General features: G+C 37.4%; 5 protein-coding genes across 5 annotated transcripts; 2 read left to right on the top strand and 3 right to left on the bottom strand.

Moving 5' to 3' along the window:
• Positions 1 to 473: 473 nt before the first annotated feature.
• On the bottom strand, positions 474 to 3,920 carry LOC143445579 (ras suppressor protein 1-like). Its single transcript, XM_076944782.1, has 7 exons — positions 3,724 to 3,920; positions 3,342 to 3,513; positions 2,860 to 2,978; positions 2,005 to 2,087; positions 1,729 to 1,843; positions 1,498 to 1,630; positions 474 to 1,284 (listed from the first exon to the last, which is right to left on the bottom strand). Exons 1-7 carry the CDS (start codon positions 3,827 to 3,829, stop codon positions 1,182 to 1,184), a joined length of 831 nt encoding a protein of 276 aa, XP_076800897.1. The 5' UTR covers positions 3,830 to 3,920; the 3' UTR covers positions 474 to 1,181.
• Positions 3,921 to 7,940: 4,020 nt separating this feature from the next.
• LOC143447223 (structural maintenance of chromosomes protein 6-like) lies at positions 7,941 to 11,781 on the top strand. Its single transcript, XM_076947212.1, has one exon. It carries the CDS (start codon positions 7,973 to 7,975, stop codon positions 11,222 to 11,224), a length of 3,252 nt encoding a protein of 1,083 aa, XP_076803327.1. The 5' UTR covers positions 7,941 to 7,972; the 3' UTR covers positions 11,225 to 11,781.
• On the top strand, positions 11,711 to 18,695 carry LOC143447224 (sorting nexin-27-like). The gene is made up of 14 exons (XM_076947213.1): positions 11,711 to 11,847; positions 12,001 to 12,104; positions 12,687 to 12,804; positions 12,872 to 13,091; positions 13,630 to 13,822; positions 13,911 to 14,045; positions 14,298 to 14,476; positions 14,771 to 14,849; positions 15,225 to 15,388; positions 15,479 to 15,571; positions 15,641 to 15,790; positions 16,048 to 16,188; positions 16,356 to 16,469; positions 17,599 to 18,695. Exons 1-14 carry the CDS (start codon positions 11,831 to 11,833, stop codon positions 17,608 to 17,610), a joined length of 1,719 nt encoding a protein of 572 aa, XP_076803328.1. The 5' UTR covers positions 11,711 to 11,830; the 3' UTR covers positions 17,611 to 18,695.
• Positions 18,696 to 20,472, bottom strand: LOC143447226 (protein prenyltransferase alpha subunit repeat-containing protein 1-B-like). Its single transcript, XM_076947217.1, has 3 exons — positions 20,291 to 20,472; positions 19,935 to 20,129; positions 18,696 to 19,859 (listed from the first exon to the last, which is right to left on the bottom strand). The coding sequence occupies exons 1-3, from the start codon at positions 20,359 to 20,361 to the stop codon at positions 18,860 to 18,862; spliced, it is 1,266 nt and encodes a 421-aa protein (XP_076803332.1). The 5' UTR covers positions 20,362 to 20,472; the 3' UTR covers positions 18,696 to 18,859.
• A 1,187-nt stretch (positions 20,473 to 21,659) lies between these two features.
• Positions 21,660 to 24,873, bottom strand: LOC143447227 (persulfide dioxygenase ETHE1, mitochondrial-like). The gene is made up of 8 exons (XM_076947218.1): positions 24,601 to 24,873; positions 24,101 to 24,190; positions 23,534 to 23,588; positions 23,023 to 23,171; positions 22,790 to 22,919; positions 22,543 to 22,632; positions 22,363 to 22,479; positions 21,660 to 22,192 (listed from the first exon to the last, which is right to left on the bottom strand). Exons 1-8 carry the CDS (start codon positions 24,634 to 24,636, stop codon positions 22,137 to 22,139), a joined length of 723 nt encoding a protein of 240 aa, XP_076803333.1. The 5' UTR covers positions 24,637 to 24,873; the 3' UTR covers positions 21,660 to 22,136.
• Between the last annotated feature and the right edge of the window lie 234 nt (positions 24,874 to 25,107).

Here is a 25,107-nt window from a genome sequence, read left to right as displayed (position 1 = left end):
ACAAAATCGATGTATTCGTTTGCCTGGCAGAGCGAAAGTTTTCATGCACAGAACCTTCCAAGCAATACATAGACATCAGTCCAATAACATTTTTTTCCAGTATGCTTTGTGAACCTGCACCAAGTCCAATTGTTTGGAGCAAGTCTGTTTTGACGTCTGTCACAAGAGCAAATAACTCAATGAAACGCATATCATCACATCACACCTGGCCCAAATTTATAAATCCGTCGATAAATAAGTACCGAATTTTGTGGAAAGTTGTTGACCAGGAAATATAATACCAAGGCAAGATAAGGAAATGTTTGACTTTGTGTAAATAACATTTTCACGTTTGTTAACACGCTGTAGTGAACATTTTTAAAACATGACATGTGATTATAAAATTAATTACCGCAGACAGTCGTCAAAAGAAACATGAATTAATTACTTGATGTTTAAAACCAAACTGCTGCCTGTAAAACAACCTACTTCACTAAGAGCAAATAACAGACTTGTTGTATTCAGTTACGTTCAGCTCAGTTGTATTCTGGGTTACAAAGCGTGCAATAAACAACTAGATGGATTATAATACTGAGTGAGTGCTAATTCATACATAAAATAATAATATATTAAACACAATACGACGTTGGCATACATTCTCTGTAAGGACTACTTAAACCCAGAGCAACAGAAACGGAACCTTGACGTTAGATTTCATAAAATATGCAGATGCGGCTATGATTGATGATAAAAATCTAGATAACTAATTCCAATTCCACCATGACAAAATATTCTTGACTAACAAATTGCAAAAAATTCAGGAAACTCACGGACCATAGAAACATCGTGGTTAGGGATAACACATTAAGTGATATAAACATATTTTGAAACAGATAACTTGTATTTACCACGTGTAAATAAAAAATTTATAAAAAAAGGAAGTACAGTAAACCTGCAGATACATTCTCAAAATGTCTGAGCAAGTTTAGATTTTGTGACTTAACTATAAAACAATCAATTATTGCCACAGAAAATTCTGGAATAATCGATGCAACACAATGTTATACTCAAAAAACAAATAAAAATTTTATTTTATCAACAACACTGGCTGGGGAAGTAGCCACAGCTTGTGGCAGATGGAGCAGCAATAATCTGGTGGCTGCGGTTTCCATGAGTTTGTTGATCCATGTCGATGAGAAACTTCATTTGTTTTTGTTGTGAAGAGGCTTCCGACTGACTTTCTTGGCCTTATCATCTTTCTTAGGAGGAGGAGCGGGATCAGCAGTGATGTGGCGTCCATACAAACTGAGAAGAAAACATCATCACGTTGGTCAGACTCGGTCAGAAATAGTTCAAAAAAAAAGTAACAAGTTTTCGAGTAAGAACCTGAAAACTGCATGCATAATATATATACAAGTATTTAGGTAGTTTTTCAAAACTTCAAAATAACTTTGAATAAATTTCATCATTGAAAATCAACAAGATAAAGCTGAATTTTGAAAGAAAACTCGTCCTAACTATTTGTATGTTTCAGTTCGGATGTATTCAAAGACGTGAGAAACCCCCAGTTGGAATTGTTCTTGGATTGGGTGAACCCACGGGTTGCGATCAGCTTTGAAGACATTCTTAGGACCAGTAAGATCAAGGTTTCCTATGAAAGAAAAAAAATATAGAACAGGAAAAAGTCGCAAAGCCCAAGGGCTTAAAACCTGCGACATGGCGATAATAACAGCTATCACAGATTTTTACCTAGCTCAGGTGGCAATACTGTCAACCTGTTCCCCTGTATGTGAAGTTCCTTCAGTTTATCCAAAGTGCCAATTTCTTTTGGTATCGATATAAGGTCGTTGTCACGAAGAGCGAGCTTTGAAAATGATTATATTATTGTGTGTATGGATCACCTCCTGTTTATGTTCTACACAATCAATACTACCCAGAAACTTATCAAACTTTTGCTTTAAACACCCAATTCTTTTTTTTATTATAACACAAATTAGTTTAAAAAATTTATCAACAAAGTGTTACTATTTGCAGGAGGTTGAGTTTTTGTATTTCAGCAGGAAAGGTTTCAAAGTCATTGTCGGATAAATAAAGTGTCCTTAATGTTGCTGCAAAATAAAATAAAGTTGGTTGCCGTTGAAAGACACATTTCCTTCTTATTAAACGAAAAACTTAAATCATAAATCACAACTAGGGTCGGGATTTCGGGACTAAATTTGAAATCCCGGGATCGAGATTTCCCGGGATTTTCACCTTACAATCCCAGAAATTTTCTGGATTAACAAAGTAAAAAGTGTACACATATAGCATGTTTATTTATTGTAATACTGACACAAAAAAGTTTCGCCAGACTTCGGACTTTCTCTGTGAACTTACATCATCTAAATTAAACATTTTGATTAAAATTTGCCAAGACTCAGTGAGAACCAGTACCAAGCATATGAATACAGTTTGACTAAAACCCGATGCACAAGGCCCAAGCCCGTGCGTTAAAAGCAATTGTTCAGCCATTGTTACCCAATAGATCACATGACATTGCTATGACAACACTCTATGCGGAACTTAAGTGGCTAGCTACTGTAAAACTGTTTTAAACAAATTTAATCCACATACCAAGCAATATTGAACTGATAAAACGTTAACTCAGAATTCCCAGGATTTCAAAACAAAAAATCCTGGGATTGGGATTGGAAAAATGGTTAAAATCCCGGAGAAACGGGATTGGGATTTCCCGGGGTCGCATACCTAATCACAACCAATCCATCGATTGTTTTTGGATATTCAGAATTTAATTTAATCATTTTAAAACTTATTTGCAAAACTTCCTAAACACCTAGGTGAAAATTCATTTTCACACAGACAACATTACAAATGACTTACTTATGAAAAAGAAGTTTGAAGGCAGAGATTGCTCACTGAGATTATTGTAAGAGAGATCAAGCATTTCCAAGTTAGGGAATGCACCAAAGCCACGGGGAAGGTGGTTCAATCGATTCATACTGTAAAAATAAGCATCACATTACATGTTATAGCCTAACTTCTAAATTGGTCTTCAACAGTTACTTTCATGTGAAGCAGACAGGAAAGCATGGCATTTTTTGACGAGCTCTCGGGGGTGCAAGATGGTCAAAATCGGGGTGCACCGGGTGCAAACTGGTGTACTAGGTGCATTTTTCAGTCTGCAATGAACACTAGCCTAAACATAAAGCCCACGGGCCTTCTTTTTTTGCAGTAAAAATGGAAACATTCGGGTGTACCAAGCACGTTCTTGAAAAAACCTCGAGGGGGCAGTTGCCATGCTTTCCACTACGGCATGACAAGGAAAATTAAGCAGGAAACCACCACAAGTACAGTTACCACACCCTAGATTCAAGGTCTTAAGCTTCTGTAAGCCACTGAGTGAGGTGGGTAATTCTTCAATTGTGTTGTTGAAGAGATTCAGCAACTGAAGATTGACGAGTTCTCCAATGCTTGGCGGTACGGCAGCCAGCTTGTTGTGGCTCATTGTTAGATGAGTCAAATGTTCAAGCAGCACTTTAATAAAAATATCAGAATAAATGATGACGTCTTAATAAGGACAAACTTATATGCGTGAAATGAACGAAAGCAGTTGTCCGTTTTAATAGGTTACTGATACTAGTCTATAAACTCATATAACTTATACTTATTCGTGACATTGGTATAACATGTATAAAGTTAAGTTAAATAAATGATTACTTTTAAGAAAATACAACGATATCTCACTTAATCCTGGGACTTCATTAAGGTTTTGAATCCCCCTGTCGCTGAGATCAATCACTTTTATCTTATTTTCTCGGGATTCATCAACAATCTTCTTCAATTTCGACATGTTTTTTGAAAAATATATGAATCACTTGTCTCTTTATAACTCTTAACTAATCTCCAAAATATTCAATTGCAAACCATTAATACACCCAGCTTTGTTTTACACCAAAAATCACCTTATTTAGGTTGGTCCTAATTTCGTAGGGGAGTCCCCTTAAACGATCATTTATTTTGTTTTTATGTCATTGGCGCGATGGTAACGAAAATCACAACTAGGTGATAATGAATGTGAAAAAAGTGACAAAGCTTAAAAAATGCTTGAAAATACTAACGGTATAATTGTGCTGGTAACAATTAACACGGCTGTTGAACCTAAAATATTATAAAGTTGAAAATGTTCACAACAAAGAGTAAAAAGAATTTTTGGTTATAATTTCTTTTGGGTCCAGGATTTTCAAAACATTGGTATCACTGAAAATATTTCTATATACATTACATTGATGTTAATTTTATGAAGCCTGCTGGATAGTGTACAATCTATTTTTCTTTGTTGTTTTTGTTGCGCAGTTATGAATTATGGACAAAAATTAAAAAAGGAATTATATCGAAACGTTGTTTTTGTTTTCCTGTCATAAGGAAGAATTTTTACTTAGAATTAGACGTTGATCGTCTTATGGAGCTTGATTTCGGGAGTAGTGCTTAATAATTATTTATGTTTTATAAGTGAGTGAAATATAGGCTATAAATAAAATTCGTGGTATTTTGGTTATCAAACATATAGTTAGCCTTCTACCGGCCTACAAGACATTCCGAAGGTTTCGCATTTCAAGTCCAGTTGTAAATTTGTACAATTTAAACGTTATAACATTTTTGTGCTGAAATTGTAACTTTGCTGCCAGGGATGAAATGACTTTCGCTCCAAGCTTTAGATTTTAAAAGTAAACTCTTGAATCAAAACTCTGATAGTCTATTCTATAGCCTAGTGTTGATTAGGCTATTTATTTGCATTCTGTACGGTTTTTGTAAGTAAAGGATGTTTTTTATATTAATTACCGCGTTATATCTAGCTTGCAATAGTTTTGTAACGAATTGTTTTTAAATATAAGCTTACTTTTTTTATAAAGCTTTCTTAAAGTTCAAGGAATTGCTGAAAGTTGGAAAACGTAGTAAGAAACCTCATATGAGAAAATAGTTCCATGGTTAACTCCAACAGAATATTTTTAATAATATTTTTGCTCCAATCGCAATACATTTTAATTACCACTCTCCCCCAGACAATCGGTAAAGATAGAAATCAGCATAAAAGTGCCTGTTTTTCACGCAGAGAAATAAAATTAATTTAATTGTTTTTTCTTCATTCTTCGCAGTATTCAGGAAATATTGTTACAAGAAATGTACTGTAGGCCATAGTTTTGACGAATGTCATTCTTCGGTCATTTAGTCTCATCTTTCTCTTCTCGCACAATAGATTTCATTGCGTAAATCTGTGAGATATATTTTTTAATTGTAATTTCTAAGCTGGACGTAGGTGCTGTAATGAAAAGTGGTATATGGTACCTTAGCCTGTAAGGTTTACCCACTTACACTACAAAGTCTGTTTCCTTGTGTATATCTTAACAGTGAACTTTGATAGACTTCAGCAATAATGACACAGGAATGACTACTGTATAATCTGATTATATTTGACGTTTCATTGAACGAATAAATCAAGATAGAACATTGTGACAGCAACAGCACAAAGACATGTTGCGGCGTTGAACGTAGAAACCAAAAAGACTGAATGAATCAAAATGCACGCACAGGGGAAGCAGTCGATTACGTCACGCAGTGTTATGCTTCATTGATTCCATAGATGAGAATTCTATGTAGTACACAATTTTATATTACATTAATTGATATATTTATCACAGTGCAATAGAATTATAATTAAAACTGTCGGACGCAACGCAAGTTTGGTCCGTTAATAATAAGAGACACATAGGACATAGTTAACATAGACACATAGCTATTATTGATAAGAGACACATTGAATATTAACCAATGCCGCCCATTGAGTCAGTTTATCTCTGTCATAGAGCGCTAAAAGTAAAAATGAACTGTGTTTGGTTTAAATTACTCAGAGATGTTTGAAACAAAACCGATATAAAACAATATGATTGATATGAGATGAACTTTTGACTATTTCACCGTTAATAGGTCACGCAGCTCATGTGAAGTTTAAAATAGGTGGTTTATAGGTTAGGTTAGGAGAATGGGTACTTGCAAAAAATCGATTTAAGTTATTTAATATTTAATTGAAGTCATATATTTAGGTTAGAAGGTAGATTTAGGTTAGGTTAAGGTTACTATGTTATAACTTATAAAATTTAAGTTAGGTTGAGAGGAAACCATGAAAATAGCTTTAAACGCACGATTGTTTCTATTGTATAATAGTGAAAGCCTTATGTTTTTTTCGAGAAGGGTCACAAGAAGAGAAATAGTAATTACGGGTAATTTGGCTTCAAAATAACCACACCGGTGTCACCAGAAATAACCGCACCGATATCATTGGTCGGCTAACCGAAATAATAAGTTAAATACCAGCGCCGGATTTACTTGGTAGAGTGCCCTGGGACCCAGCATTGGTGGAATCCCTTTCGTTAATAAAATTATAAATTAAACGCATATGTGCAATAGGGGAACGTAACTAGCCTATAAGCCTACTTAAAATAACAGGGTCAGTGTGAAAATATTAAAATACCGACAACCATCACTGTAATATTGCGTTAGCAAGTAAAACTGTGTATAGTTAGTATGTAGCCTATAGTGGCGTAGGCCTATATAAAGTTGCGTTGAGTGGAGCCAAAATCTATAAAAAATGGTTTTAAAATTCTAGAGCTTGTCTACGCCGCCTAGATTGCGCGAAGCGCAAAAACCGGCCCAAACGGAATGTATGTTCATATCTACGTGGGCAATACAGCAGCCTAATTATAGTTTTCACTTTTGTGACGCCGTACACAAAGGAAAAAAATGTACACATTGATTTTAAAACGCCATAAACCCGTCTATTATTTTATCATACACGTTTTTTTGTGTAAGTTGTTAATCATAAGTATTCCCAAACAAGGAAGTTCAAAAACGAAAAAGACTGAAAACGTAACAAAGCCTATGATTTAAAAACGTTAAGTCGTTAGGGGTTTGGCCCAATACCCCCTCTCTAAATACGTAAATTAGCATAAAATAGTATTTAGGAGGGTAACTGTCAGAATACCTAAAATGTTTTAAGATTTTGACGTATTTCTGAGCGGAAATCTGCTGAAATGGGCCCCCAAGGCCCGCTTCCTCCTCCTAAATCCTTCGCTGCTAAATGCTAAAATCTGTGTTTTGCGGAGGCTGGACTGTAGGGCCTTTACGCCGAAAATTTACGGCAGAAAACAAAATGCAGTTTTTACGCCGGTGGATTTTCGTGTATGCACTTATGTACATTAATTGTTGATGTACATACGTACATATTTTTCAGTGGACAGGTTTTTTAAATAAATTAATTTTTTTTAAATTCTTGGCGTAAACATTTTTGACTGTTGGCATAAATCTTTGGCGGACGAGGTTTGCCGATAAGGCGATTCCACTCTGGTGTCTGAGGTCTAAGCTAGTAAGCCTTTCATACTGTCTTCTTATTCCACTAAGTATGCCCACCATAGGTTTACCATTTGGTTAGTAGGTCTATTGGATGGTGACTTGAAAAGTTATATATCAATTTCCAGTTGGTTACTGCTATTTCAGAGGCTAGGCTAAATAATGAAAAAGGGTCGCTCACAAATAAGACTTGTCAATGTGCATGCTGAATTTTTCCAAGTGCACGTAGATTTACAATAAATGAACATCGCAAGTTTGTTTATTTCAACTTCAATGAATACTAATTAATAAATAAAGACTTCATGCGAAACTTTTATACTCCGTCGTTGTTGCAAACTGCCATATAGGCCTGTACAGCATACTTTCCAGTCCGGTCGAAATTGAAATTGTAGCTTTGAAGATGTGTGCTAAGGCCTATATCCATATGTAAGAAGATCAATGGCAGTTAGCGTGTTGTAAACATATATCAGCAGTATTAGACTAGGGCTCAGCTATTTTCTGTGTTGCTGGTTACCAGACATTTACAATTTTTTCTCATGTTTTTTCTTTTGTTTAGCCTAGTTTTAAGAGCTGTTGTGCAGTGCTAGAACGTATGGCTGCCAAACGGAAAATCTTGGATGTTCCTGATGCAACTTCAAACAAGAAGTCTTGCATTGGAGACAAGTCTTCTTCGCAAAGCAGTAAATCAAAGTCATCACTTGATAACTGGGGAATTATCGAGAGCATCTCGTTGCGTAACTTCATGTGTCACACCAGGCTTACAATGCGATTTTCAAGCAGCGTGAATTTTATAGTAGGGCACAATGGTAGCGGCAAAAGTGCGGTGTTAACTGCGATCATTGTCGGTTTAGGAGGGAAAGCAAGTAGCACAAACAGAGGAACCTCTTTGAAAACTCTCATCAAGACTGGATGTAGCTCAGCGGTCATAGAAATCACACTTCGAAACAATGGGGAAGAGCCGGAACCAGTGAAGCCTGAGATTTATGGTGATAAAATTATCGTTGAGCGAAGAATAACTTTTGATGGGCAGTCAGCGTACAAAATAAAATCATCTGCTGGCAAAGTTGTGTCAACCAAAAAAGAAGACTTAGTCAATATTTTAGATGAAATAAATCTTCATGTTGATAATCCACTGACTTGCCTGAACCAGGAAATGAGTAAAAATTTTCTCCATTCAAAAAACGAAACAGACAAGTACAAGTTCTTTTTGAAGTCGACCCAGCTTGAACAGATGTGTCGTGATTATCGCTTTATTAAAGAGCAACAGATTATCATTCAAAACATCCTTGCCCAGAAGCAGAAAGCCATTCCAGATCTTGAGAAGGTTGTGCTTGAAAAAGAACAACGCTTTAAGGAATTGGCGACTCTCCAGGAGTTGAAAAACAAAGTGGACACTTTAAAATGCGAATTGGCGTGGTCTCAAGTCGCTCGGTTAGAACATGACGTAAAACCACTGAAGCGTGAACTAGAGAAAGAAAATCTAAGAGCACCAAAATACAATGCAGCTCTTGAAGATTGCAAGAAAAAGGAGGTTGATGCACAAAAGAAATTTGACGATTTGCAAAAGTTGGTGAAACAATATCAGCAAGACGTGAAAACTTTAGAGCCTGAGAAAAAGATGGCAAAAAGCTCACTGGATGAGGCAAAGTCGCATTTTAAGACACATGAAAATGCGCTGAATCGTGCAAAACGGCATCTTAAGGAGACACAGAAAGACAGAAGTGAAATGGAAGCAAGAATTCGAGAGCTAAAGAACAGTGCTAAGACTGATGTTGAAGATGAAAAAAGAAAACGTGAAGAACATCTTTCTTCACTACGAGAACGCTTACAGGAACTTAATGCTAAACTGAAAACAACAAGTCATCAGTACGAACAGTTTGTGAATGCTGTACAGCAGTGTGAGACGCAATTACAGTCAAACAAGCACGACGAAGCAGAGTTGATTCAGGAGCAGAAAAGATTGAAGCAGACTGTTACCAACTTGTCTGCCAGCAAGAAGAATAAGCTGCAGCTGTTCGGTTCAAAGATGCCGGAATTTGTCAGGCGAATTGATGAGGCGTTTGCAAGAAATAAATTTAAGCATAAGCCGCGTGGACCGTTGGGCAACTATGTCACATTGAAGGACCCGAACCTGGCAGTTCCGGTTGAATGTGCAATTCGTGGCGTGATCCACAGCTTCATTGTCGATAATCACAAAGATGAAAAGGTTTTGGAAGGTTTAAGAAATTCTATTTTTGCCGCACACGAAAAATCTCGTATTGTAATATTCACAGTTAAGTTCAGTAAGAACGTCTACGATGTGTCTCAGGGTCGTGTAAGACATCCGAGGTATTCATCAGTCCTTGATCTTCTCAACATAGAAGATCCTGTTGTGGCAAATTGCTTAATCGATATGTCTCACATCGAGTCAATCTTGGTCATACCAAACACCCAGGAAGCATTAGAGACAATGCAAAGTGGCAGCCCACCACATAATTGCTTTCGAGCGTACACTAAAGCTGGTGACGAAGTTTACCAAGATCGTTACTACTCCAACCAGAGTGATGCTGTCTCGAAATACTTGCAAGCTGACGTGGAAGAGGAGATTCATCGTAATCGTAATCTCCTCAAAGAAGTGGAAGAGCAGCTGAGACTGGTTAAGCAGGAATCGTTGAGGATATCAAGTGACCTTAAACAGAACCGGCATGAGCAGAATCGTCACGACCACATGAAGTTGACCATCATGAACCAGAGGAAGAACGTCAACATCGAGATTAGAAATCTTGAATCAGTTGAAGATCCTCAGCCACTGGATGTCAAAGATCTTGAAGACGAGGTGTTAAATTATTCTCAACAGATCTCATCCATAATGGTGGCAATTGAGGAGCAAACGGGTGAAATGCAAACCTCAAACCAGGTGTTACAGGACGCAAAATCAAAGTGGGACCAGATACAAGAAACAATGAAAGGGATCGGTGAAAGTGCTGAGGATTTGACGGAAAAAATCAATCAGGCGTCGAGGAACTTGGAGAAGGCAAAAGCCGACCGGGTTCATTTTAACGAAGGAAAAAAGAAGCATCTTGAAGCCATAGAGCAATTGCAAGGAAAAAGTCTAGATTTAAAGATGAAAATTGAAGCTGAAACCAAAAAAGCTACTTACATTTCTAAAGAAAAGATTGTGACCAGAAGGACACCAACCAATATTGAAAATGAAATTAAGCAAATTAATCGGCGCATCGACCAAGAAGAGGTTCATCGCGGCGATCATGAAACGATCGTTAGAGAGTATAATGACGTTAGGGAAGCATACCATGTGATTAGAAGAAGAATTCGTTGGTCCAAGAAATTTAACACAAGAATCGCTTCTTATTTAGAGCAACGAGAAGCTGCTTTCCAGACTGTGCGTCAAATGGTTTCGATGAAGTGCACGCTGGACTTCAACATACTTCTAAACCAGAGAGGCTTCAAGGGGAAGATGAAATTCTCCCATAATGAAGAAAGGCTCTCCATTGCCGTACAACCTCACGACAATGTGGCACAGTCTGCTGATCTTCGTGTATTGTCTGGCGGGGAACGTTCTTTTTCCACTGTCTGCTTTGTTCTCGCCCTCTGGCAGGTTATTCAGTCTCCTTTGCGTTGTCTGGACGAGTTTGATGTCTTCATGGACATGGCCAATCGCCGAGTTGCCATGGAAATGATTGTTGAGATAGCTCTTGTTCACAAATATCGCCAGTTTATATTCCTCACCCCTCATGACATTAGTGCACTCCCGAAATCTCCCCGTCTGCATGTGTGGAAGATGGCTGACCCTGATCGCAGTCAAACTCATTTGCCCTTTGAGAGAGTGGACAGAGAAACAGACTGAAGTTTAGGTGTCTATCAATTTTCTTTCATCTTACCATGGTTCGTAAATTTATGTGTTCTCTTCTGATCAGTTGGTCAGGTGTGCTGTGTGGTTTACGTATTTCCTTGCCTCATTACGGTAGATTGAACCATTGTTTTGTTTTTTTCCAATTTTCTGATGAGTTCCGTATGTATGCTTTTTCCACAATACCTTGTCAACATAAAATCTACATAATTGTTGTCTAATTGCCACAGATTTGGTGCTTTGTGTATTTGGAATATGGTGATGTTACGTTTTATGAGTGTTCATAATTTGTTAGCAGATTATTGAGCTTGACAAGTTGTGAATAGCGTGTTCGTAGAAAGGACTGGAATTAACATTTACAAGAACCATTAAGTGATTGGTTATAACTTTGTCTACCCTTGTTGTACATTCATGCTATTTACATACTTTCTTGCATGATTTCGGTGTTGGCTAGAAGCATAATGCCACTGTATATGCATATGTAGATTTGAAATTTCCTTTCAGCATTCACTGCCACATTCATTTCAAAGTTCTGTGGATTTTGTTTGTTTCAGGCTGTTTATTAGGAATTAAAAATATTCTCATGTTTTGCATGTTGAAAACATGGCGGCAAATTCAAGGTATGCTGGGGTTACTGTATTCTGTCATAATGCGGTTCTTTGTTTAACTTAACTGCTTCAGCTTACACTAAAGATGTTGTAAAAAAGAGCAGTCTGCGTAGTGTGCGCTGCAGTGAAGTCCTGTTATTAATTATTTCCTATTTAATTTCCTAGGTCGAAACGTCGTGATGAAATCTTCAAAGGGCCACGAACGGTTGTGATTGAAAAAACTGAAACTGGTTTTGGTTTCAATGTGAGGGGGCAAGTGAGTGAGGGAGGTGAGATTTTAATAAGACTTTCACGACTTCTGAGTTGCTGTGGTTGACCTAGAATGCTTTTTTATACTTTTCATTTGCAAAATGCAACAATTATTCCCATATTCAGGGTTGCCATACCGTCCTTATTTCTAAGATTTGTCCTTATTTTAAAGGTCCGTGTCTTAGAAAATATGTTTGTCCTTTTTTCTAAGAAATGTCCTTATTTTCACTCTCGTCCTTATTTTTAAGGCGAAGGTGGGCACTTTTGTCCTTATTTTGGGCATTTTGTCACCTTTACGGATACCATTTTGTACCAAAGAGATACCAAAATTATGAACATGCAGATAGTGTCTTGTTTTTTTTTTTTTTTTTTTTTTTTAGGAACATTGGTTGCTTTCTCTTGTTGTACACTGTTTAAGGTGGTATTCCTCGTTCATTTTCTAGTCGTCCTTATTTTTGAGTTGAGACTGATGGCAACCCCGCCCATATTGCTATTTGTATTTAACCAGGTGATATTGCTCAGAAAACTGTCACAAATGTTTACCAGTAAAGCACGCAGACAACTTTTAATACATTTTTAATGGCATGTGCCAATTACAACAGGTCAATTGAAAAGCATCAATGGTGTGCTATATGCCCCTCTCCAACATGTCAGTGCAATCTTGGAAGGTGGATCGGCTGAAAAAGCTGGCGTGAAGCCGGGAGACCGAATTCTGGAAGTGTAAGATTTCCTGAGGTGTACCAAGTTGTTTATAACGAAATGCGATTTCTAAATAAACTTTCCGCAGGAACGGAGAAAACGTAGAAGGGGCAACTCACCGGCAGGTGGTCGACCTCATCAAGGCAGGAGGGGACACGCTTCGGTTGTCGGTCATCTCCGTTCCCGCCCGAGACGCGCAAAGACTCGATCCTGACGACGACTATTTCTATGACTATACGGACCAAAGAACTATCGACTTGAGCATTCCTCAGCTAGAGCATGTTGAAGATGGCGGCAACAAATATGTGGTCAGTGATGTGTTTATTGCACTTGTCATCGTGTAATTTACAAGTAAAAATCGTTCAACCCATATTTTATGTTTAACTTGATAAACCTGTGGTTGTTTGGTTACTTCTTGGATCGGCCAAAATTTTAACCCTACCGTGTCCACCAACTTTAAAAAACACTTGTATATATGTCGTGATAATTGGCCTGTTTGTTGTGGGTTTAGTGGTAAAGTTTTATATTATGATAACTTCTGTGTTTGGAATGTTGGTTGGTCAACAGCTCCATTGGCAAACTACAAATTGTTATTTCGGCAACAACAATAGATAGTTATGCTTATTGCATGTTTGTATTAAGATTAGTTAAGTTTTCTAATAAAAAATACTTGTATTGCAGTTACCTAATGCCGCTTTGTTATTTATTACCGGCTCGTACAACTAGGTGCATAATAAGAACACAATTTGTTAATTTTTTATTTTTATGCCAGCAAAGATTGCTGATAAAAACAGATGGAAGCTCACCCTTACTTCAGTCTTACCTCCAACTTTGTGTTTATCACAGGCATATCATATACATTTCAAAAGCAACCTTGTTGTAAAACGACGTTACAGTGAATTTCTTCACCTGTATGAAGAGCTCATGAAAATATTCACTGATTTTGAATATCCCAAGTTCCCTGGCAAGTGGCCATTCCAAATGTCCGAAGTCCAACTTGAGAAAAGAAGATACTTGCTGGAAACTTTTATCCAAAAAAGTAAACTGTTAAAAAATTGGCAACAATTCTAGCAGAGTTTTAAATTGCTATGATGCTCTGTCCTCATCACAGTACTGTTGTGTCGCAGCCTTCAAAGTCCGTGTGATTCAGGAATGTGAATTAGTTCAAGACTTTTTAAATCTGAATTCAGTCGAATATGACTCTGATAAAGAAGAGCAGCCAGAGACACACGCTTATAACGCTGATGAAGAGCTTGGACGGGGTTTGTTGCTCAGCTTACAACTTATTTTCTATTAAAACATGTGTAAACTGTTGCAAAGTGTCAATACTGGTCCTGTTGGGTGTTTGGCAACGACTTTGTTGTTGTCTCGTACTTTGCATAATTAATCTACTTGGTTCTCCTTTGATTCAAGTTTGTTGTCATTTCACAAAGTGATTGTTAGTCTTTGAAAATATTAGAAACATTTTATGTGAACATCTGTTAAAAGTTAAGAAGACTGTTATTAAATGTTAGATGCCCCACCTTCTTACAAGGAAGCTTCAAATGCAAACAAACAGCAAAACGGTTTGGCCGAGACTACGCCAGAATTAGTTAAAGAAAGCTCAAATGAAATTCGAGTGAGTTTACCAAACCAGACTTCTGAAATTATTGGACTCCAGGAAGAAAACTTGTCAGCGGAGTCCTGTGTTCAGGTTAGAACCTTGTTTTATCAGAATGACATCATAATATAATCCCCTGGTGAAATTTTATGGTGGCGATGTTGTTCATGTGGCCAGGCACTATATCTGGTGACTTGCTAATACCCTCAGTGGGTCGTTATGAGATCCCATTGCCCATCTTTACTTGCAGTGGTCTTGACCTGTACCATCTGTCAAACCAGGGTACCTTTACCTAGGGCGCCTTTACTGGAGCATTATTTAGGTGCAGCTGGTCACCAGATGTGTAATAAACGATCAACGTAACCGATTGCCAATTTTTGTTTTTAGAACTTATGTGAAAAAATGAATCTCAGTCTGTCCTTGCATTCTGTCTTCTGTCTCTGCGTTCGGAGAGAGAAGAACTTCTGTAAGTTTTTATCTTCAGTTAATATTGTGGTATGAGATGTCTGAATCCAACTGTGTTTTGAACTTGGTTTTAATTCAATTGCTTTTTGGTTTGCTAAGAAATATATCGACGCAAAAATGTTCCAAGTAGTTTGAAAGCCACATAAAGCACTATCGTCTAAGCAGCACGTTTTATTGGCAGGAATGCATTATCATGGTTAATCATTAGCTTGTGTGCTTGCTCACTTTTGATTTTAAACTTTTACGTTTAAAATGAGTTAAAGTGTTTACACACGTCGAAGTAAAAATAACAGACTTGTCGGTGCCTCCACATCCAGCCCCCATTCAGGCAATAACCGGTGAAATTTGTGCAACTACATAACAACTTGTGCTGTAGATTGTAGATTAAGACCGCACGAGAGTCCTGCCAAATATGCGAGTCTTGCTTTGACCAACCGAAAGCGTTCAGATTTTGCGATTAGAAAATGGGTTTTTAATCCGGAAAAAGAAAGAAAATTGCTCGGGGAAGATGCTGATACTAGATTCCTCCTGTTTGGCCAGGTATCAAATCTTCTGCTGAACTTTAACATTCAAAAACTTAACACATCTCACGCAGCTTGTGTTTTAATGTGAATTGTTCGTACTTTTCAGGCCATTGAAGATGTGAAGGAGGGGAGGATAACAGTCGGTTCCCGTATCGCATCACAATTGAAGATGCTTGCATCACAAAACAAACACTATGAGGTAATGGAATTTGCTGAGCTAACGTTTTGAAGCAACATGGATTGAAATATTTTTTGCATCAACTCTCAGTACCTTGACTTGGTTTCGAAATCGTCATCATATGGCAGCGTCACCTTCCCCCACTGTGCATGTGACTCCCGGAAGCGTGGCCACGTCGTCGTCAATATTTCTTACCCATCTTTCAAACTTTTTGCATGCACGGAAGACGGTGAATTAGAGGTAAGTTCGAGTCTGCTCATGTAAAATATTTAGCAACGAGACATTCTTGTAGTAGCCTATGCTAGGATATTCTAAAGGTTTTAGCCATTGCTTATAAGTATTCAGTTTGGTGCAGATGAGACATCAAATTCTTACCCAGAGTTTCCAGTTTAGAGTGTTTGAACTGTTGAGTTTCAATTGTCACATAACCAGATCTTACATGTATCTTATGTCACATAACTGTATCTTACATTTCTTTGTCACTTCACATTTATCAGTCCCAAGTGATCGAGTTTGCATGGGCCGAGATGAAGGAGTGGCAGGTCCAGGAGAAAGGCGAAGATGTCACTGGAGGATTCTGCTTCCAATATCAAAGAGGAGAGAAGAAGCCAAGATGGGTCAAGGTCTTCACAGATTATGTGAGTCATGACCACGTCTGCATCATTGCTTGGAAACAGATCATCCAGTGGGATATTTTCTGATTCATTGCAGTGAACGTTGCGTATCTCCCAGAAAATGAAACTACTAGCGGCACTAACAATGAAAATGATATCAATCGTGTGAATTACAATATTTCTATTTTCAGCCGGAGTTCATGCTCGATTGTTTCGCGCAAGTCCTCAAAGAGATCGAGGAAGAAAAAAGCTCAGAAGACAAAGAATCAACTCAATCTGACGAAGAAGAGAATGATGAGGAAAAGGTAAACTGGCTTTCACCTCCTTCTCTGGATATCCTCGGTATCTTGACCATGTTAAAAGCCCCTCGAAAAAGTTGGTGGCCAAACTCAGCTTCACCAAATCTGGTGGAGTTAAATTTACAATGAAATACGTTAAATGTTTTAAAATATGACTGATCGTAAAAGTCAGTGCTAGCAGGAGTTTCTGCTGGTCCTGGAACATAAGCTCTGGCCCAGCAAGCAAGTAACATTCTAACTAAGTGTTCAAGATATTAAGCTCGTGAGCTACTTTTGCAAAGGATCACCAAAATAATTGACTAATGAAGAAACTACCGTCCCAGACACTAATTGTGTCTTACACTTTCATGTACATAAGATATTCAATGATTATGACTCAGGAAACCTTCAAGAAATGGCAGAACGGCCTCCCTGTGTATAAAATAATAAAAATCGTTTATAGGTGACCATTTAATAAGTTTCAAACGATATCCAACCAACTTTGCAATCAATGTGCTGAGCTGCCCTGGTCTAAAGTTTTCACGTTGTTCGAAGCCAGCTTTCTACTCGATTATTGTATTAATTTTATGTTTTCTGTTTTCTATCAAAGTCAGACCAAAATATGTGACTTGAATGTGATAATTTTGAGCAAAGTACATTTAAAGCAAGTACTGTGCTAGCACTGGGTGGGGGTGTTAACTGTTATTGTTAACACTAGGATTTAGGTTTCTGAAATGTAACAAATATTGCAGTTTCAATACCCAGTGCATTGTGCAGAGTTCATAATTTGATTTAGTTGTGTCACTCATCAATTTTTTTAGAGTAACCTCACTCGTGGTGACGTCATCAAACACAAGAACGAAGCCTTTGTTTATTCGGCTGCAAATCAGTGTATTGTGTGTGCTGCGTAGGGCACGTGGCTAAATAAATAAATGATTTTAATTGAATAAATAATAAACGATTTTAATTGCCATCACCTGAAAAAAGATAACTGGGATACATGTACGATCTTATCTCTTAAGATAAATATGAAATATGGCAAAAGTATGACATTAATTTTTAGTGCTCATAACATGAACATGGAAACAATGCTATGATAGTTTATATGTTTTTTATGTGGATTGTTGAATGTTTCATCCCATTTTATATCTCGCAGGACATGTTTTAACAAAATATCAAGACTTTTGAACGTTGGATTTTCTCAATGTATGCCAATAGGCGAAGTTCCTCTGATGAACAAAGTTTCAGAAACATCTTTTACCAGGAATTTGTCCATGCCTTGCTACCAGTGTTGACGGTTAATTCTTTTTAGTGAATGGAATGTACAATAAAAAATGCAAAATATTTTTGCAATTTTGTGTCATTCATAAGCCACTTTTTTAAATTTGCCAATACTTAACTAACCATCCATTTAACTTGATTCTACTGAAGCACACCACCTACATATTGATTGATTGCGTTGATTAGCTCCTTTCATGAAAGGCAATAAAGCCTTGTTTTATTGGTCCGTTGTAATTGCACCCATGTCAACTATATTTAACGCAATTGGGCAAAATAATTTCATATTAATTAGTAATCACATTTTTTTAATATTATCCATAATCAAACCAGCTTTCAATCGACACCAAATGGGTCGAACGGATCCAATACTGTGGTTACCGTGTTCTATATTACCAATGTCGCACTGTTGTGGCAAGATTGTAAATGGAAGATTAGTTTTATGTAAATTTCATGTTGATTTTGTTGTCATGTTTCTTATTATTTGTTTTCATGTTTCATCTCATTTGTTGCCATATTTAAAGTTTCAGCCTTGCTTTAAGTTAAGTGTCTTATTCCAGATACAACAGGCCCGCTCTCTCGATAACCTTATATCATTAAGATTTCTACGTTGCTTAATTTTTAGTGCATGGGCACTCGCTTGGTGTACATGGATGTAGTAAGAGTATTTGGCGAATCGATAGGTCAATTACACACGGATCGTTGTATCTAGATTATCTTTCATCAGTATAAGATGTATTTGTCACATGACGATGTACATAGTTTACAATAAGCAGACAATTATTTTCGAAATTCATTGGGTTTTATCTAGAAATTGAGATGATAATCTCTTTCGCAATCAACTTCAAATGACACTTTTGTGATGCAACTGAAGGGTGCTTCATTACTCACGAGTTCTATTATCGCGTTATGAACATTCTCATCTGTGCAATGATCAATTGTATTTTATCTCAAATATAAACCCTATTGTTGGAACGTTAAACTTCTAGCTGTATGGCAGCAGTCAGGCTTGCTTGCTGCGAGTTCACTTTATTTAAAGTGGGCAAAGGATAGGCATTAGGGCTTGATACTTGGTCAAACTGGTGGTACAATGAAAGGGAAAGATAACAAAAAATTGTGTTCAGTTGTTTGAACAATATTCATAAAGATTTTTTCACAAATACATGTCGTCTTATGAAGGCAAGATAACGCTCAGAAAATTTACCGGCTACCTTGTGAGAAATAAATTTGTTACAAAATTCTTCTTCAACTTTGAAGGTATTAAATGGTTCGTAGGAATTATGGCTGTCGCTGTCAAGGTCTTTGTGAACCAGCTTTTGAAAGGTTGCTATGATTCCTCTTCTGTAGTTCCATAGAGCTTCATGGCACCCTTCGTATAAAGTCAAAAGTTCCTCTGATTGATCCATAAGTTTTACCCAGATTTGCACAATATCATTTTGCATCTGTCTTGTGTCACGACTTCCATCACAGACACCCTGATGACATTGACATATGTCCTGGTGTTTTATTTTTATCAATACAGACAATATAAAGGCAATCTCTTGAATATATGCCATTGGAGAATGATCGGAAATGTGACGTTCAATCCAATGTCTCACTTTGTCCAATTCATTTTCGAAAAATTCAAACACTTTTGACCAATACAAACTTTCAGAACTCTTTCTACCCGCCATGTTGCTCAGGAAAGGCTTTAAAACCAGATTGTGAATTGTCCAGATTCTGTGACTCCATGCATTATAATTACATGCGTGCCTATTGGCAGCATCAATGCACATGGACATTTCACTTCTTACTTTAAGCCATATACCGTCGGTAATATCAACAACTTTGCTGACCTGAGTAGGGGTCTCACTTTTAATGCCACGGCACGTCCCACACAGTATTCCGTTGAAATCAGTAAATCTGAACCACAATTTAGCTTCAGAAAAATCTCTGCCGACGGTTTGTTTCAGTATCCATCTTCGGTGGGAAAAAGCTTCACTACTTTTGGGATGTCTTCGTAGAACAAGTTTCGACAAGCTCAGCTCAGTTGATACTAAATCATCTTTGTTTGTTTCTTCACTGGATAAAGTTTGCTGAAAGAGTTTCTTCCGTACATTCCACGCAGTGCTACAATCCCCACAAAATAAAAGAACACATCTGAAAAACAATCAACATATCTCAAGTCGCACATAGTCTAGCTGTGTTACAGACATCGGGAAAGATGTTAGCAACCTGGTGGAGGAGTTCAAGTTCTCCGGATGTTGGAATCTTCCTGCTTGCCCGGTAACGCTCAAGAATTTGTAGTATGCATGTAAGTAAAGACACTTGACACACCAATGCTCCACTCCAACGCAATTTCTTTCAATGTGAACTGGGCAAGCGTTAGACGTCTTTCCTTGCTCAGAAAACAAAATTCCCACCTCTTCTCTATAAGTATGTTTCATATAATTGATTAATTGTCATGTCATAATAACGTTATTGTTTAACTATTCAAATTTATCAAAACACTTTGACCTGGTAAACAGGGTTTAGTCAGTCATTAATATTTCACACTTATATTCCTTTAAAGGTCAAAGAGTGCTACTCACATTTCATCAAGGGTCTGAAATGCTTGGTTGAAATCTTCAAAAATCTTTCTACCCAAGTCATGCAGTTCCATATTCAAGTAAAGTCCCAGGGCTGTCACACATGTACCTACGCAATAATTAACGTTCTTGTGAGTATTTTACAATCAACGTTTTACCGAATCGAACGATGGGGAAAACAACAGCACAAAAATTTTTCTCAGTTAGCAAACAAATCAAAATGAAATGAATCAATTGAAAAAAAATCTTCTCTTTATTAATAGTTGCGGAATAGGGAAATTCCCTAGATCAAAAATTGTGTTTTGCGTTTGTATGAAAGAAAAAGAAAAAATATTATTAGAAAGCCAAGTTTGCCAGATCAGAGACAACCAATTTTTATACCAGAAAACTGTATATTTGTCCAAGTTTATTTCAAATGTAAATCTGGTGGTTTTATGAAGATTCTAGAAGAAAATCCATCATAAGTAAAGTTTTATGTGTATTCGGCCTGGTGGCTGAGCGGGTAGAGCGGCGGGTTTGCAATAAAGTGGCTCGGGTAAAAGTTAAGCGCGAATTAAAAGAATTTACTACTTGGTATGGCATCAGAATTTTTATTCTCGGACTGTGGAAAGACTTTGTCCAACCTAAACTTATCGATGATTCCTTATCACTCGAGCTCCATTTACCCATTAGTTTTGGTGCGAGTTCCCATAGACCAGTGGTTCACAAAGTATGGGTGATGATGAGTCAAAAAGTGGGTCGTGTGGTGTAATTTCTTCGTTAATTTTTTCCTCATTTCAAGGTCTGTTATCTTCATGGAATGAAATGTGTATGATGCAATTAAAGACTGAATTATTGCGTCATACACATATCATCTGGGAGTTTTAACAACTGCGTGGTGAAAGATAACGTGGTTCGTAACTTAGTAAGCTCACAACGTGCAAGTCAAGATTAGTTGATTACGGTACTATTTTGGAAAAGAGTTATTAAACTTACTGTTCTTAACTGTTGAAAGGTTAAAAATTGTGCTTCAATACGCTGTTTAAGACTTGCATCGGGAGATGTTCATCAAACTCAGATTTCCGCTCAAAAAATTTGGACACCGCTACCATAGACACGTAAGTCTTTTATTTGTGTTTTGTATTACCTAAATTTGGAACTTTTTACCTGAAGCACTAAACAGCAGCAAGCTTCGTTCATACCATGTTGTCACATACATAGTAGGCTGACTACTTTTTGGCGAATGGCGAGAGAACCTTCAAGGAAATGACTTACGCCTGTGCTTTTCACTCCTAAGCGCTTGTCTGTGTTTCAAGGGAGCCAGAAACATCAACATGTCGCTCATCAATGCCTTTCAGTGTCCACAAACTGGGACTTACAATAAACCAGGGGCCATGTTTTGCGTGCGTTCACAAACTGAATTAAAAACAGACCAAAAGCTCGTGCAATGATACAACGTGAAGTGCAACGTAAATGAGGTTGTAAAAAGCAATCTGAGTGATGGAGTTGATGTGCATCTCAAGTTGAAGTGCACGAAAAGGAACAATTACCGCTTAGTTGATAAAACAAAAATATTCTGAAAATTCATTACGAAAATGGTAAGTCAGAAGGCGAAGTTAATAAACGGAAAAAGGAGAAATATTTCTGCTCAAAGTGAGAATACAACTTTTAATCAAGCGACTGCAAAGAAACATTTTGTATCAAATAAATAAATTTCAGATAAATCTGAAATGTGATGTGTTCTAAAACGAATAGACAAAATAATGACGACAAAGGTTCTGTTTGTTGTCGCTTGATGAAATGGAACACAGCGGGAAGATACGTTCGTGACTATTTACATGTGAAGTGACCTTTTGACAAGACAAAGTGATTATGATGGGACTGGGTCGGTGACTCCACACATTAAATTAGCAGGAAGTGACTCATCTGAAAATAACATACCAGATTGAGCAACGTCATAAGAGAGGAGGAATTACTTGTTGTGATGTCACAAATGGGTTTTATTTCAATCAACTAAGTCCAGGAAACCTTAAAATCCGAGCAGCATGGTACAGAAATTTAAATCTCTCTACTAGAAGTGATTTTGCAGAACTTGCCTAAGCGTTTAGGGTAAGGTAGGTTCAGGTTGTCCATTATCTTGATAAATTCTTCCTTCGTTTTTGTCAGCCTGGTGTTGTGAGTCAACTCCTCTTCCACTGTGGTTACACTGAAACCTGGAAAAAAGAAATGCTACGTCGACGAAAACAACAACAAAAGAATTATATGAAATATCACACCTTTGTAGTCATGGGCAGGATAGAGCTTGTAATGTTTCGGAAGCGAAAAAATTTGGGAATGTACAGACTCAAAAAGAACTGATGGCGATCCTGCAAGAAGTCAGGTTAAAATGTTCCACTGTCAGTCGGGTGATAAATTTTTAATTTTGAGATAAGCTTTTCATAATAAGTAGGTGAAAGCCCATCATTTGTCAATGCATCCTCTATCACGAAACAATCAGGGTTATTGACACAACAATGCTTTTACCTTGCTGAAAATCAGTTCTCCCACATCCACGTATGAGCAGTGCATCTCCCGTGAAAGCCATTTCATGCTCATGAAGCACGTAAGTTGTGCACCCATTTGTGTGCCCTGGTGTACTTCGGCATTCCAATGCCTGTTACAAGAAACAGTCCAGCATAAAAATCTAACACAGACCAACATCGAATAGAAATCACTCGTTGATTACTATTACTTGTGATTTGCTTACAAGCACCAACCAAATTGCCAAATTTCACATTTTCGTCTTGAGCCACATAGACATCAGCTCGCGCACCACTTTTGCTTCCGAGTACTGACTTACAATCGGGAAGTGCTTCCTTTAACTTTCCTGTTCCCGTGATGTGATCAGCGTGCACGTGAGTGTTCACTAAGTCATAAAAGAATAATGTAAATATTACAATCATATGATTTATCATGAGGTTGGTTCCCTCAAGTTTTGCCAATTCTTCATGACCAGATAAAAACCTGACCCATTATTTCAAGCTAAATTTTAGCAAAGTTTTTACACAATTACTTCTAGCTATGCTGGCCCACCAGCACAGTACATACTCCAACCATATCATATCGCTTTTGATAATAATCGAACCATATTACACTGCAGTGACTACACAAAAGCCTTTGTTTAAGAAGAACTTAAAGATAAACAGAATCTTAAAAAGATCCTGGTCGAAACAACCTTACACCATGCAACCTTCATTATTGAACAATACATCAAGCAAAATTCCATACTTCCGTATACGAGATGTACACCCAGTTCCTGAAGCAGCTTCAAATCTCTTTCAACCTGACAATAAAAATCATGCAAGCATTGGAAATCACTGAAAAGTAATTCACAGTGCAACATACATCAACATCATAGTTACTGCTTTTAGCTCAACTATGTAACAAGGGTGGCTAAACCGTGACTTGACTTTACTCGTGGAGATTTGGCTGTTTGCATTTAAATCAGGGTAAGGAATGTTTTTAAATAAAATCCCAGATCCCTAAAGATCCCTGAATCCCTAAACAATTTCATAAAACTGTTGGGGAATTAAAAGGGGTCAATTAAAGAATTTTTGTAATTTTAATTTTAGGTTTGCACACATGAAAAAGCCGCAATCATATCAACATACAAACATTCTCCAAAACTCCAAAATGGTTGCTTTTAAGTTTATTGTTTTTATGTTAATATTTCTGGCTCTCGAGCATTTATTTATGATTTTTCAAATGAGGCTTCTGCACCACGTAAACTCAGCCATCCCTGAGTTACAACATACAGGCTAGTAGCTACGTTCACCATTATTGACATGGACATACACAATCCAGAACAGGATCGATTAGAACTGCTTCTTTCGTGTTTCCGCAAGCCAGGAGATAAGTGTAGGTTGAAGTTTCCTTGTGGAATAACTAAGGGTAAACATCAGCTTATTATTACAATATGTCTAAAATTTCCAAATTGACATCTACATGGTAATAGGCCTGTAATACCGGTTATAGCCTGTAATAGGTAGTTTAATAACCTCTTACAAACTGATCTTCAAACATATAAACAATCATGTATTCACGCTGAATTTGTAATATTTTAAACTAGTCAGTCATAGTGGGAAGCATGGCACCTGTACCCTCGAGACTTCGCTTCGTTCATACGAGTGTTTCCGAGAAAGAGATCACACATTTGTTCAGGTGAGTGTTTAGTGTCGGCTAAAAAATGCACCATTTTGTGCCAGGTGCCCTGCTTTGTATGTCCTGCGCCCCCGAGGTTTTGTTAAAAAATGCCATGCTTTCCAGACTGGCTAGCCAGTAATTTTCCCAAGTACCTGTCGAAGTATTAGTGGATTCTTCACAGAAGACATTATGGTAACCAACAAAATAACCTCCGTTAAATTTCTTGATAACAGTAGAAATAAATTAAAACGGCTATTAACTGTTAATAGATAGGCCTAATTGGTTGCAACCTGCAAGTAAGAAAAGTTTTAATTTCCAAAACTGAAAATTCAGGTTCAATGCAAAACTGCACAACCACAGGATGTATTTGTACGGTACACTAGACCCTAACCACTCTAATTGTGACGTCAGCTGGTTGTGCACTTTTGCATTAGGTCCGAAACATTTCTTATTCTTACCTTGTTGCCAGACTACACATCAGACATGGCGGGCTTCGTTCAGCTTTTAGCTCTAGTGTGTGCAACACCAAAATGTGCACCAAGCGAGCCTAGCCCTAAACGACCGAATCTAATCTGTAAACGACCTGATCACTGCAAAGGTTAACTTCAATGTGCATAAAAGCAATTATTCATAACATATTTTCTTGATTGTTTCCATCC

This window comes from Clavelina lepadiformis, chromosome 2 (assembly GCF_947623445.1).
Source record: "Clavelina lepadiformis chromosome 2, kaClaLepa1.1, whole genome shotgun sequence".
Taxonomy (NCBI): Eukaryota; Metazoa; Chordata; class Ascidiacea; order Aplousobranchia; family Clavelinidae; genus Clavelina; species Clavelina lepadiformis.
Note: the sequence above shows the minus strand (reverse complement) of the source record. Positions and strands in the feature narration are given on the sequence as shown.